General features: G+C 38.5%; 1 protein-coding gene across 5 annotated transcripts in view; it reads right to left on the bottom strand.

Moving 5' to 3' along the window:
* SPAST (spastin) overlaps nt 1–16,081 on the bottom strand; it is a 56,449-nt gene that overhangs the window by 37,149 nt on the left and 3,219 nt on the right. For 2 of the 5 annotated variants that reach the window (XM_030557054.1, XM_030557051.1), the window contains exons 2-4: nt 11,866–11,949; nt 8,449–8,532; nt 2,170–2,265 (exon numbers count right to left, since the gene is read on the bottom strand). In XM_030557054.1, coding sequence (XP_030412914.1) covers nt 2,170–2,265; nt 8,449–8,532; nt 11,866–11,949 — 264 coding nt within the window. Of the gene's footprint in view, nt 1–2,169; nt 2,266–8,448; nt 8,533–11,865; nt 11,953–16,081 lie in introns of all 5 variants that reach the window. The other 3 variants (XM_030557050.1, XM_030557053.1, XM_030557052.1) reach the window with 3 other exon arrangements.

Here is a 16,081-nt window from a genome sequence, read left to right as displayed (position 1 = left end):
CCACAGACTTATGTGCCACTTTGGTAAGTCGCATTCTCTGTGGCTCACTTACCATTTGCAAAAATTGAGATACAGTACTTCCCTACTACAGGGATGTTGAGAGAAGAACTACATTGAAGGTTGGGAGGCAATACTAGAGCAACGGAGGTCATGTAAGTACCTTAGATAATAGTTTCTCAAATCAAAGAATGGAACAAACGTTTATTCTAATAAGGCATTTTAATAGAAATGAAGAGTTTTTAGACTCTGGAACTGTTAATTTTTCTAGGCTTTAAGCCCAATGTGAAAAGCCAATGCAATTCTGCTGTCCTCCACAACTTTTAATTTATGGTAACACCAATGAGGAGAGAAAAATGTACTTGTTTTTAAAATAAAAGATGACCTTATTGCAGAAGAAGCAGACTCCTCCTGTTTTGACTCCTGCCTTGAAGGACAGGAGATAATTTGTACTTATGTGGGGAACTTTTGAAAAGAAGCAAGTGAGTGCTAGAACTATTTCTTGCCAAAATTAAAAACTGCCCAGTTATTAAACCTTTTTCTGGGCTATCCACATTAGAAAACTAGTGTAGAGAACTGAGCAAAAAACCAAAAGTGGAGCACATGAAAGAGAAAGCAGCCTATGTTTTTTCAAAAGTTGGGTAGGGTGTATGTATTTAAACTTGGAGCCATCTGGATGCATACAACCAAAGTTTTATTAGGCCATTTCATACTATCAGTTGTTAAAAGTTTGATTTAGTTATGAAGTTTTGCTTAAATGTCAACTTAAAATAAAAATGCAGACTTTTAAAAACCTCAATCATTCCAAACAAAGCCAAAAACAAATCTAACAGAAATATTCCAGAAGACAATGTATTTGTTCAGACACACAAAATAATTGTAACGTGTAATTAGTTTAATTGTTTCCTTGTTTTTGTGTCTTATGAAGTCAAAAGGTGAGAGATTTTTATTATTTTTTTTTAAAAACAGAAAAGTGGCCATATAGTTAGAATAATAGTTTGGGCATTCAAAGGCAAGTGAATTGCTGAAAGATTTTTTGTTTTAAACTCAACTGACTAGATTTCAAGTTGACAGTCACTTTAAGGACTAGACTAGCATACTAATCTAAGGTTGCTGTGCTCTGAGTTCTGTAGCTGAGTTTTGTTAATTCCATTGGTGCTTAACCTTATTTTACTTAACATGATTAATCTACACTGCATGTGTATGACCAAATTGGGTTTATAGTTCTGATTACATCATATTGGTGGCTCTAAAACATCCTTTTAATTCTTAACAGTTTATGAAATTCAGGAGACGTTTTGCTTCACGTGTGTAGCACTTGAACTGGAAATACACTTTTTCTGACAATTTAGTGTTCTTGGTACCATCACTTGGGAGAAAAGAGGAAAAAAACTTTCTCTAACTGAAAACCTATAGTTAAAAATAGCAAGTGTTGCTGTTTGTTTTTTTACTTTAAGAGCAGAAAATATAAAATCTATTACAAGTACAAACAGACACTTAGTTAAAGCAACCTAAGGTGAGTTTAGATCAGTATCTGTCTTATATTAAAAGCAAAACAAAACAAAAACAAAAACATCAAAGGCTTTTTCCAAGAACATCTTATGCTGACTATCACTACAGTACAATAAATTACTTTTAATAGGAAATGCCAGAAATCAAGAGCTAAGATTTAAACTTTAAAGTATGATCATGTTATCTCCTTTAAATACACAGCCACAAGAAAAGTGTTTTTGGAATCCTGTCTTTTGGGCTTGTCTACAGCAATATTTAGTTTATGGCAAGCTCATGTGCGACTCTACCCTGTACTAACCTGCTGTGCAGCTCATGTGCATTAACAGTTGATTAATGCACTTTGATCTAGTCCTCTTTGAAACGGAACTAGATCAAAGCACATTAAGGTAAACTCTTTTGGATCTTAACTTTTTGAAAATCCTGAAAAGGAACAACAAAGGAGAGCTTTTTTGATAGACAACCAAGTACTGAAATATAACAAACAGCATTAACAAAGAGCCTTATGAGGATGGACTGTATTTCTACAAAACCTTTAAAACAGAAACATACAAATTTTAACAAATTAATGTGGGGCCAGGAAATTCGGCATATTTTCCTTGCAACATACCAGAAACTGACAGACATCCCTGATTAATTCAGTGCTGGTGAAACCAAACCCACCTGACTGGAGATGTCCATTGCGGCATGCCAGGTTAGTACTGTCATTATAGACCTCCATTTGCGGCTTGGGAATTTGCAAAACTGCCTGCAGCTTCTCTATGCAACAAACAGAGGGGGGAAAAGGACAAAACAAACGAATAAAAAACAAAAAATGAACCAATGAAATTTATGTACGCTGATCACATAGAAATGACAATGCCAGCTTCTGTATACTTGATGTAAGGGTCAAAGATAAAAGGGATATTTCTATTTATGCTAACTACTTTATGAACCTAAAACCCCCAAAATCTGTGTATATGAAGTACAAATCTATGAAAGTAGTTTTAAACTGGCAGTCAATCCTTGAATTAGTTAAAAGTAACCATTAAAAAAAAAATCACTAACAGGATTTTTTTCCAAAGGCACTGCACAGGACTTATTATCTTGACTCCATCTGACATACAGTGGGATTTGTATGACAATCCCGTTCCTGGAAGTTTGCCATTAGGAGCCGGTGTTGACCATTTGCAAGTACTCTTTCACGCAAGACGTGGCTCACCGAAACAGGTATGTAAGCTAATCCACATTTTACACTTAATGTGTCTGTAATAAACAAAATTTGTTTTTTGACAGTTTCTAGTACTCAAATGAGGTAGGTGATTTCAGGATTTCAAAATGTGAATTGAAGTTTGTAGAGTTCTCACTTCTTAGGAAGCTGCATGTAATTTTAAAAAAATTCTGTAAAATACCCTTGTTTCTGACCAAGTCAAAAGTTTAACTTCAGTAACATTTGAATGTGTTTCATGAAAATAATTTAAGATTAAGGGGAAGGAACTTTGCCACAAAAAAGGATGGCACAACATAACAAAGCTATTAGCACTGAACAAATAAAACAAATAAGTCAATATATATATTTTGACAGGAGCCTTCCCTCAATCCCACAAATTAAAAATATACATATTTTCTTGATAAATGCATCACTTTAAGTCACTCCATGGCTCCCCTTTCTGCACTGAAATAGATACAAACTTTTGGTCCTAGCTGTTAAGGCCCTTCACAACTTTGCCCCTCCCTATTTATCTACCTTCCCAGTTCTCCTGCTCTGCTGATATTGCCAGTCTCAATCACTCATGTTAGCTTTCCCCAGAAACACATTTGTGCTCAGTTACCATAGTGATGGGCAAATTATTAAAACCCAAATAAAATAGAAAAAGTATAATTTGACTCCATCTTTATACATGCAACACCTTCCCTGAATCAATCTGAAAAGCCACTAACCTTCCTGCCTCTTTCTAAAAAAAAAAAAAGAGCCACCCCATCACAATGCCTAAAAAACTGTCAGACAGACAGTTAGGTGTAGTGCCAGAAGGGACTGCTAATTTTTAAAACTTATTTCATCTAGATAAACAATTCTTATTACTGTTTCCAAAGTCTCTTCTTCCTAACTCCTCCCAGTTGTTTGCTACCCACTTGTTCCATTTTGCCTTAAGGCCTGTCTATACTGGGAAAAAGCTGTGTGTCAGAACACACAATTAGAACTTTAGACACAACTTTTCCCTTTGTATGGACATGGGCATTAATTCTTAAAAGACACATTACTGGTAGGGGATCCACTAATTTAAAATAAGTCCATGTGTATATATATTATCTACATATACACAGTATATACAGTGGTCTGTAAGATTCCTCGTTTAACACACCATAATAGGATATAGCCCCCCTCTCCCTTTTGTGGGGAGGCAAAGAGAAAGTAGCCACTTTCATTTGGGCTAATATTTAAGGTATAGTTTAAGATCCCTCTTCTCCTATGGCCTCCTCACGCCAGCCCTCTAAAATATTAGAGGAGCTATACCAGCTGATCCCTAGACTCTACTTCTGGACAGAGGACCTGATCCTAAGCATTTTGATGTAGCTTCCAGAATTTGGGACAAAGTGTTTTCATTTGGAGTTAACAAGAAGATTTCCCAACTGACAACTGAACAGAAAAGAAATTCACAGCACTAGAGAAAGTGAAAGTATACTATTCTTTGCTTCTTAACAACATACACGAAATAACAGTGCAAGTACTGTACTGCAGTTCTTCTCTTCCTTTAGAGTCAATGTAGTTATGGAATCCCTTAAAAACCATATGTTTCTACTAGATAAGTGAGAGAACTCTTCTCCTTCCCTCTCGCCTCCCCCCTCGGATTAATAGCTTTCCTCCTGTGAGATTTCCCCTTCCCATTTAAGTGTTCACTCCCAAACAAACGAGTTAAAAAGCACTTGATTGAAGAATCTCTCTCTCTGGTGATGTATTATTCTGATAAAGCTTCTTAAAAATTCAACAAAAACTGCAGTCTACTTTTTCCTTGTGACCAGCTTTCATTGTCCATCAAGTTTAATTAATAAACTCTTTGGTCATCCAGCCAGATACAGTAAACGTCTTCTAATTTCTTCTCATTTTGGTGACACTTAGCTCCGACTCCTATGAAAGTAACATTTGTTCTTTATCTATGTATCAGCTACCCAGTTACTTAATTCTTGAAGCTCTGTTCTTGTACATTTCCCATCTATGAACAAATATATTAAGCTTAAATAAAAAATCTGTAAGAAGCAGCAAGTAGCCAATGCCATCACAAAAAAGGGAGGCATGTGTTTTACTCAGTAGGGAATGACTACATCACTGAACTTTTGTGCCTGAAGTTGGCCAGGGTCTCTGCGAAAGGGAGTGTTGGTGGGAAGACATGCAATCTTTCTGCGGTGAATGGAGACAACACCCCTTGCTGGTGCAAGTGTCTTCCTGATGTCACATACCACCAATATCTTGTTGATCAGAGCTGAGATGAGTAGGATCCTACTGCATTTCCACCGGAGAAAGATCTGATCCACCATCTCCTAATTCAGAGACAGTTCTTGCAGTCAAAGAAGTCAATCTCCAATTTTATCATTCCTCCAAGGTAGGTAACATCAAGCAATGCCCTTATGTGACACTGCCCAATTCCAAACCTACATAGTTTCCCAAAACAGGAAGATCTCTCCTGTGCCTCTGCTTATGCAGAACACAACGGTCTGATTGTCAACTGAATTAGAATCGTCATTTGGGATGCAAGGTTTATGAAGATCTTCAGAGCATTCATAAATTCTCCTGAATAATTGTGCATTGGCTGCCATTCCTAGACACAAAGTTCCTTGACTCCTTATCACATGTAAATTGTAGCCATGTATCCTAACCCAAAATACAATAATCTGTAAATTCACTATCTAGCCTAACCAGATATCCTGGACTGCCATTACAGTGATAAACTTAACTAAAAAGAGACAATCTGCATTAGCTTCAGTTTCCAAAAAGACTGAAGGTGCCACCTCTTAAATACAGTGCCCAAAAGTAATCTAATCTCAAAACAAAGGCATGGATCACAGTGGCACAGCCCACATCAAGAATAAATGATCTCAACCTCCTAGCCAAACATAAAAAAAAGGCTATAACAGTCAATACTTCTAAATGATTGTTTAAACAGCAGCTAAGGATGCAACAGAACCTAGAGACAAACTCAAACAACAAATATTGGACAAACTCTTAAACGGGACAGATGTAATCTGTGTCATTATCTAATTATTTTCCCTATACTACCAACATCACTTCCATCATATCTAAATTGAGTTTCAGCCAGGTAGCCCTCATCTGTATCTCTGTCTCTACCATACACAGAGTAAAGCATTCGGTAGCTCTCACTGGGTCAGACAAAAGATTTAAAAGTAAGTGTCATTCTGAAGGGACTATTTATTTTAGGAACTTGGGAAATTCTAAAAGACTACTATTCTACTATGGAAAAAACAACATTTAGTCCCTGATCTTGCAACTGGATCTCTGCAGGCAGACCCTCAAGCAAGCACAGAGCTCCACTGATTTTAGTAGGTCTCCTCATCGATGCAAGGGTCTGTCAGAACTAAAGGAATGGGGGCCTAAGATCATAAAGTGAAGCCCTTGTGACAGTTGCATGTGCAACCTTATCTAAGACTCTTTGTGCATCTCCATTACAGTATACACTTGAGTTACAATATCACATATTCCACAGTAATATTGCCTCAAGCATGCAGGATTAATGACAGAAGTGACAAAAGCAAGGGTGCAACAGAAGTGAAGAAAGGTAATAAACAGTCTAACTGATGTCACCCAGTGATATAATTGCTTCACATTAAAAGTCTAACTTACGTAGACTTTAATTCTATCATTAATTTTAAAATATTTTAGGCATGATTCTGATCTTCACCACTAAGCAACAGCTCCCCATCCAAATTTTGCCCTCAGCTACACTGGTAAAACTGGAGCAGGTGCTCAACTACAGTGATGGGGCAGACATAAGAACCTGTATAGAATAAAGTAAAGCAATGACTTCAGTAGATTTGCACTGATATCACTTCAAAGACAATTTGAACTAGACTGAAACAAGGATTTACAAAACACCTGCCTCATTTGTTATTTACCTCTGCCACATTCATTCACCTTTTAGCCTGCACCCAGAAGGCGACAAAGAACGTGTAATTAAAGATTACAATAAAACAAAGTTGCAAAGTTAAGATTTCATGTACTCCCTTAATGTCATTTCCTGACTTTTGAGTGCTTAACTTTTGCAACCTTCATCTTCTTTTAACATCTCCTTTTGCAGGAATACATTTAAGGGCACCCATGGCCAATATTCAACTCCGTTTGCTAACATATGCAAACTACCATAACTGGGACACATCAGGAGCAGGTAACGCACAAAACATATACCATCAACTAAGAAACAGAAGTGATTTTGATTTTTTTTAAAAGCTTGTTACATCTAAGATGACTATAAATGAAATCAAATTTTAAAATTTGTTTACTTCACACAGCTGAATGCACAGCGTACAGCTTCACAGTTTTCTTTGCTCAACTACATCACTGTAGGTGATAGCTCCTGCGTGGGCTTTCCCCTAGCCTCTTCAAGAGGAGTATTTAATATTGATGAGCTGCTGCTGTTTTGAGCAGAACGTGCACCAATCCAAGTAGCAACAGGAAACAGGAGTGGATAGAGAGATACCCATAGATCCCTGCACAGAACTAGAGGTAACAGGAAGACAAGAAAAGAGAGAGTCACTTTCTTCCCTGCTGTCATCACTACACCAAGCCACAGAGCAATGGGAGCCAAGGGAAGTGAGACACATTCATGCCTCAGACTCGTCATCAGGCTCCAAGAAGAAATTAGGATGCTTGCCTCAAATTATAAGCAGTGCAGAAGGTGAAAGTAAAGAGGTCTGGGCAGAGAACCAGGTGGTAGGGTGTCAGGCCCAAACACATTTTATGGTGCTGCTTTCCAGAATGGGCATCTTCCCCTACTGCAAAAACTCTCAGAAAAACAAATCACCAGTAGAATAGAAAAAAGAGAAATCTTTTTAAACAGAATATTTAAAGCACTTTCTGCACATACTATTTAAAGGATGCTCTATCAGATTATTTTTTTATACAAAGTCAGTGATTCTCAAAATTATTACACAACAACATTTTACTGCCAATCACAGGTGTCAGTTGTATTGTTTTTGTAGTGTTTTCACATCCATTACAATGAGTTTCATAACAACATTTATAAGAGCTCAGACTTTCCTATATGTTGCTCCTGAAATGAAATGGTCTTAACATTAGTTTAAAGTAGAAGAAGATGATCATCAAATTAAAGTCACAGAGGTTAAAGTTTTTAAATTGTTTAATCTTATTTATAAGACTGAATGACTTCAGTTATAGTACATACTGGGAATCAGATTGTTAATATAATTACCAGATTAATAATGTAGAACTGGTTTAAATTGTAGTCAGCACTTCCCGCAGAACAAAGAGTACACCTATAAATTTCATCCAACAGAAATCCAGTACATTAAGACAGTATTTTTCAGCCAGTGGGCTGTGATCCCCAGCAAGTCATGAAAGGCAATTGGAGGGTTGAAAGGTGTTGAAAAATTATATTATAATTTTAAAGCAAAGAAAATAAAATGTCCAGGGTAACTTCAGGATTATCAAAACCTTCAAAGACTGTGCAGTCAAATCTACTAGTTGTATTATATGATATTTGTATAGTAATTGTAAGGCGCTCATGATTTTTTTTTTTAAATTCAAATAAGGGATCACCAACCTGAAAAGACTGAGAAACACTATACTATGCTACTACAAATTTATTTAAAAAAAAAAAAAAAAGAGTACAATTACTTTTGCTCTTCATTTTAAATAATTAAATATATTAAGTTAATGCATTATCATGATCATTATGTGTACCAACTTTCAAAATTTTGAATAGCAACTGGTACCTAGAAGCTGCAAACGATCCTTTGCCATAGCCAAATTCGTCGTCATTTTAGACTGCAGTCGTCGAGCTCGTTCACACTGATCACCTTAAGAAAGAATCAATATTAAAAACAGGAATATGTCAAGTTAATGTTTACAAAGTGTTAAAATAATTCCTTCATTAAAACTGACATCTAACCTTTCCCTCTCCCCTCTGGTAAAGGAGAGGAGGGAAATAAAATGTAAACCTTAGTCAAAGATCTTAAGTTAAAGAAAACAACACTGTACAAAATTGGCTCTGTTTGCTTCACAAACTGCATGTACAAAGCTGAAGACTCGAGTGTTGCAATGCATGTCTATGGATATGTCTACACTATCCGCCAGATTGGCAGGCAGTGATCGATTTCTGAAGGATCAATTTATTGCATCTAGTGCAGACACAATAAATCAATCCCTGATCGCTCTGCTGTTGACTCCTGTACTCCACTGCATCGTGAGGCAAAAGCAGAGTCGATGGGGGAGCGGCGGCAGTTGACCCTGCGCCATGAGGACATGAGGTAAGTCGACCCAAGATACGCAACTTCAGCTATGAGAATAGTGTAGCTGAAGTGGACGTATCTTAGGTCAATTCCTACCCACCCCATCCCAGTGTAGACCAGGTCTTTGACACCCAAGCCAAGTTGGTGCATGCTACCATTTAGTTTGTGAAGGTTGTATGCAACAATGAGGGAGACAAAGTGAAACAAGGTAAAGAATAAAAAAAAAATGCAGACGAGTAAACAAGAGGCAGGTATAATTTAAAGTGATTTCACTTTGGCAAAATTGAAATTTAAACCGAATTAATTGTGTCCCTTCACATTTCAAAACATCAGTAATGGATTTACAAACATTACTATGGCCATTTCCTTAAAACAGAGCTCTCACAGTTTAAAAGCTTCTCTAACTTCTTAAAGAGAACACAGCTCTGCCGGATGTTGATAGTGAAGGGGAGCACTGTATTGTTAACTAAAATCTGTTTTACTATTTTACAGGACAGGTACAGGACTATGCTTACTATAAATGATAAAATAGGAAATGTCTTCTGAGGTTGTGTCTCTCAAATAGTTGCAGGAATGGGCAAATGTAAGTTTTTTTAAAATGATTAAGTGAGCAGAAAAGCATGGGAACTCTTAATGACCTCTGATGCATTACATATAATCTGAATAAATATTTTTACCAATTTTTCCTATACGACTTCAACAAAAGATCTAGGGATCAACCAATGAAATTAAAATGCAGTAGGTTTAAAACAAACAAAAGGAAGTACTTCTTCATACAATGCACAGTCAACCTGTGAAATTTGTTGCCATGGGATATTGTGAAGGCCAAAAGTATAACTGGGTTCAAAACAGAATTAGATAACCTCCATGAATTTAAATCCTTCAATGGATATTAGCCAAGATGATCAAGGATACAATCCCATGCTCTGGTGTCCCTAAACCTCCAATTGCCAGAGGATGGGATTGGACCTCCTGAAATTACCCTGTTCTGTTTATTCCCTTCCAAGCATCTGGCATGGGCCACTGTCAGACGGTATATTCAGCTAGATCAGGGATCGGAAACCTCTGGCACATGGCTCACCAGGTTAAGCACCCTGGCAGGCCGGGCTGGTTTGTTTACCTGCTGTGTCCACAGGTTTGGCCGACTGCGGCTCCCAGTGGCCGTGGTTTGCCGTCCCACACCAATGGGGGCGGTGGGAAGCGGCGCAGGCCGAGGGATGTGCTGGTTGCCACTTTCCACCACCCCCGATGGCCTGGAGTGGCGAACCGTGGCCAGTGGGAACCGCGATTGGCCAAACCTGCGGATGCGGCAGGTAAACAAACCAGCCCGGCCCACCAAGGTGCTTACCCTGGCAGACTGCGTGCCAAAAGGTTGCTGATCCTTGAGCTAGATGGACCATTGATTTGAGCCATTAGGGCTGTTCTTATGTTTATTCACCGTATTTGAGACCTGAAGCAGGTTTTTCCTTGGTAGTATGGCTTTACCTGACAAATGTACAGTAACTCCTCATTTAACATTGTAGTTATGTCCATGAAAAACGCAACTTTAAGTGAAACGAGGTTAAACTAATCCAATTTCCCCGTAAGATGTAATGTAAATGCAGGGGGTTAGGTTCCAAGGAAATTTTGAGGGGGTAGACAAAAGGCATTATATACTGTACTGTGGTTGGGAAGTACCCCTAGCTTACCCCACACAGACACAGCCCGCTGCAGGCAAGGACGCTAGGAAGCACCTTTGCAGCAGCAGCTTTCCCTGAGAAGAACAGGTACCGACTTTGCTGGGGGATGCTCCAGACCCACCTCTTTCTGTAACCGCTCCACTCCAGGCCCACCTCTTCCCACCATCACTACACCTCCTCTCCAGAGCAGCCGCATCCCCGCTCCTTCCCCCACTCCCATCCCCAAGTCCTAAGCGCCACCGAACAGCTGTTTGGAAAAGTGCTGGGAGGGAGGGGGAGGAGGCGGCAGAGAAGAGGAACTTGTGCAATTCTCCCTTGTAAAGTCACTGCTCTTCCACAGAATCTTACAAGCAATGGACAGAGCAGGCAGGCAAACGATGTTATACGGGAGCAGCGCGCAACTTTAAACGAGCATGTTCCCTAATTGAACAGCGAAGTAACTTTGAAACGTTAAGCGGGAGGATGTTAATTGAGGAGTTATTGTATTTTTAAATCTCTCAAACATAATACCACCTACCCTTGTGAAAACTGTGTTTATGTATATTCAAAATGTAAAATTCTAGAGCAGTGAAAACACAAACAAATCCGCAGACCTCAACTTAAATGGATCAAGTTGAAATTTATGCTACAGGAATGCCCAAATATTTATTAACTTTAAGAATATTTTGGTATTAAGTTTTAGAGTGACATTTTCATGAGCCAAAATTGCTTTGGCTTTTGAACAATCTTAATATATTTATTTCATAAAGCAGGACAAGAAAGATTAACATAGGAAAGGTTTGCAAAATACAATGGTGTAAAACATTAAGGCATTAGAAAGCTAGAACAGAAATATTTGAGCAGTGGGTTAATCTTAAAACCCAAGTCGCAGTTGTTTTTTATATATATATATATATATATATATATATATATATATATATATATATACACACACACACACACACACACACACACACACACACACTTACTTTTCCTACATGGAGAAAGTAAATGGAGATAATTACCTATCTGTGTACCTACACTGGAGAGAATGTCTGCTGCATTAGGAAACATTTTGCATGTGCTTTTCCACAATACTGTTCAAACCAACTAGGTTTATTCCTTATCCAATTACTTGAAGAATGAATCACAATATTTAACTCTCCCACTTTCCTGAGAAAAATGCCAGGAATTGATATTTATCACTAAGGTATCAACTTTACACACACAAAAATTGGCTTACCTTGACCAATAACTAAGACAGCTATTCCTTTCTCCAGTTCTTCAATTCCTTTCTTATACCATTCAACAGCTTGTTCCTTTTGTCCTGCTTAAAATGGAAATGGGCCCCTTACTTTCTGTAGGAAATTATAATTAAAGGAATGTTTCTACAAGATACGCAAGATGGATAATGGGCAGAGTTTAATTACAAATGTGGAGGAAAATGATACATATGAGCAAAGTACTGTTGAACAAACATTTTTAAAGGGACAACTTCACATCTAGTCAATTTCAAAGACTGAGTTAACAGTAGTTTTAGGTGCTACACCTGCCTCTTTAGCACTAGTCTCAATCACTTTTTCTCGTTTTCATACATTTTTCTCCTAATATTTGAAAACTCCAGAAGGAGAAAATGGACTAACCACGCATATTCACAGGAGAAACAGCGGGACTGTGATAAAATGCTGTCAAGTTAAAGCAATCGCACTGGAAAACCCCTCTTTCCTAATCTTCCATTTACATATAAAGTTCATAAGGTAACTACCATTAATAGGTATAAACATCCAGAAAATCAACATACTACAGTGATAGGCAAAGCATAAAGACACTTGTGTCCCAATTTATACTGTAATGAACCCTACAGGGCATGATATTTTTTAAAATTGGTTTTAAAGCAGCCACTTTCTGCATAGCCCCACCTTTTAGATATCATGAAAAATAGGGATGCTGTGCAATAAATTAGTACACCAGGCTTTCATTTCTAACAACCCAGGATCAAGTCAAGAGAAAAATGAGTGCAAAAAACAACCTCTTTGGTTACTCTGTCATATCATAAAACCACCACCTATATCACAAATGTCAGCCTCTTCAAGAAGCACTAATCATTGGGATTACAACAGGGCAGGAGGGGAGAAGAGAGGACTGCGGTGACTGAATATTGCCATTTAGGGAAGTTTACACAAGGCTATCAAAAACATGCCTGGATTTAACATATGCTATCCGATACTGTGGGTGTAAAGTTTACTGAAATATCAAAATATGCAGATTCATTTTAAAGCTCTACTCTCTAACTCTCTCCTCTTGTATGTTTTCTGTATTCAAAGAGACATTCCATGACCTATTTAACCACATTATGAAAATTAGGAATATGTCCTATTTAACACAAGTTTTTATTAAAAAAGCTTAAAAATCAAGTATCAAATATTGCTATCCTATACCTGCTGTCACAAACTGTAGTGCTATCTCCAGACAAGAGTCAGGGTAAAGGGAGGAAAGATTTTGTGAAACCTTAAATGAAAGTAAGCAAAGTACCATATATTTTCCAAGTGCTCATTTCTAAACAGCAGTGACAGTGTTGCACCAGAACCTTTTGTCCCACATCTGTTGTCTAGCATTCAGCATGGCATCAGTCAATATAGCATCTAGGCATTGTCCCTAGCCCCAGCTGAAAGCTTTGTACTTCATGTGCTCTGGCTACTAAGTGTATATATTTTAAATCTCCCTTCCCACCATCTTTCTCCTTTTAGGTAGTCAGAAATCTCACTCACTCAGACTTTTAAGGTCAGAAGGGACTATTATGGTCATCTAGTCTGACCTCCTGCACAATGCAGGCCACAGAATCTCACCCACCCACTCCAGTAACAAACCCCTAACCTATGTCTGAGTTATTGAAGTCCTCAAATTGTGGGTTAAAGACCTCAAAGTGCAGAGAATCCTCCAGCAAGTGATCCATGCCCCATGCTGCAGAGGAAGGCGAAAAACCTCTAGGGCCTCTGCCAATCTTCCCTGGAGGAAAATTCCTTCCTGACCCCAATTATAGCGATCAGTTAAACCCTGAGCATGTGGGCAAGACTCACCAGCCAGCACCCAGGAAAGAATTCTCCGTAGTAACTTAGATCCCACCCCATCTAACATCCCATCACAGACCATTGGGCATATTTGCCTGCTAATAATCAAAGATTGATTAATTGCCAAAATTAGGCTATCCCATCACACCATCCCCTCCATAAACTTATCTGGCTTCAAGACTAAGCCTGATATATCTTTTGCCCCCACTACTCCCCTTGGAAGGCTGTTCTAGAACTTCACTCCTCTAATGGTTAGAAACCTTTGTCTAATTTCAAGTCTAAACTTCCTCGTGTCCAGTTTATATCCATTTGTTCTTGTGTCCACATTGGTACTAAGCTTAAATAACTCCTCTCCCTCCCTGATATTTATCCCTCTGATATATTTATAAAGAGCAATCATATCTCCCCTCAGCCTTCTTTTGGTTAGGCTAAACAAGCCAAGCTCTTTGAGTCTCCTTTCATAAGACAGGTTTCCCATTCCTCGGATAAACATAGTAGCCCTTCTCCCTCCATCTCCAGCCTCTTGACTGCTAAGGGCAGCTGTGCTTCTCCAACAATGGGGGTCTCTATTACCATACCCCTCCTTTAGCTTCCTTTTCTCAAGATAGCTCCAGTGTCTGTCTCTGCCACTGGTTATAGCTGTCTCAAACTAAACTTGAGAAGATCTGTCAGCTTCACTGCTGTCCACAAGATTCTGAAGAGAAGTTGTGAAACTGCCCAGATATTTTGTTAATTCAACTCTGCTTCTGTCTGGGGAAGTTTTGGCATTGACACAAACAACTGAACTATCTGCTGGCCAACTAAGAAGACACCACTACACAGACCCAGATTCTGACTATCCCTGCAATTATAAAAAGTCATTTTATAAAAAAATAAAACTCAGATTCTACAGAATTTGGAGTCTCACTCGTCCCTGACTCCACACAATTCCCTAAAGGGAAATGGATTTTTCAAACTACTGCCGCAGTAGTTACAAGTTACACTATAATTGGCTTGTCTTGTGTCTAAAAGTAAGTGTAAAAAAAATTAACATTAGGTAGTTATAATGATACCTACTTAAGTTCATATTTTTCAAAATAAAATGGCCACAAATTCACAGGGGACAGTCTAGAAATCTTAACTGACCCACTAACTACATGTAACAAAAATCACTTTACATATGAAGTTATACAAAATGCACCCAAAAAAAACCAGATCCAGCACATGTTAATAAGTAAATCCCTTTATGTCCATAAGATTAATGGATGCTTCCCATGTAACTAATAGACCCAAATGTTAAATTGTGGTTCCTTTTCGGGAAAATGGATGCAGTAGTGTCAACTGTGTATCTGACAGATCTGTTCCTAGAAAGTCATATCTGCTTGTATAAGCTGTAGTTAAAATTACTTGTTTTTATAAACACCACTATTCACCATGCACCAATAACACAACTATAAAATCTTAGAAGTGCAGAAGTAATATTTTAAAAATGCAACCTCATGAAAAAAGCAAGACCTGAAGGCTTCATGCTGCTCAACAGATTGCAATGACTTTGATATACAGCAGTGGTCCCCAATGTGGTGCCCACAGGCACCATGGCGCCCGCCGGGGCATTTGTGTGTGCCCGCCTAGTGCCCAGCAGGGGAGAGAAGCCATGGCCCCGCGCCTAACAGGGAAAGAGAACTCAGGCTGCAGGCACAGTGTTCTCTGTTCCTGGCAGGCGTGGGGCCTGCCTAGTGCCCAGCAGGGGAGATAAGCTGCAGCCCCACGCCTGCCGGGGACAGAGAACTCCGGGGCTGCAGGCTGCGGTCACTGGTGTTCTCTGTCCTCGCAGCTTCTCTCTGGCTTCTCTCGATTCATATATTATGTAATATTAAATGATGATTTTCATATTATTTAATGTACAAATACAAAATAAGCCTTGAAAAATTGTTGGCGCCCACCACACTCTTCTGAAAACATGAATGTGCTACTGGCCACAAAAAGGTTGGGGACCACTGATATAGAGGTTTGAGAATCACAGTAGTAACTTGAGCAAAGTTATAAAAAAAACAAAAAAAAAAAAAAAACACACCACCATTACTCCCTGGACAGCAGAAACTGGGAAAGGCATCTAAAATTGAGATACAAAATGGCTATGATCATACTGGTCTACAGGAAGTTCTGAAAGATCTACCAATCCCACAAGTATTTGTATTGGTCTCCTGAAGCGTTTCTTGTCTGCACAGCTTTTAAGTTACTTGTAAGTTATGGGACTCAGAGAAAGATGGCACTTAAAAAGGTTTACTTTGGGTTTACTTAGTTAATATTTAAATAACAGCACAAATGCTGGAGAAAACGTAATAAGTGGTTCTCTCTCCCAACATAATCTGAGTGGCTGTTGTGTAGTTCCATGCTGCTTAGGACAAATGA

The sequence above is a fragment of the Gopherus evgoodei genome, chromosome 3, assembly GCF_007399415.2.
Source record: "Gopherus evgoodei ecotype Sinaloan lineage chromosome 3, rGopEvg1_v1.p, whole genome shotgun sequence".
Classification (NCBI taxonomy): domain Eukaryota; kingdom Metazoa; phylum Chordata; order Testudines; family Testudinidae; genus Gopherus; species Gopherus evgoodei.
Note: the sequence above shows the minus strand (reverse complement) of the source record. Positions and strands in the feature narration are given on the sequence as shown.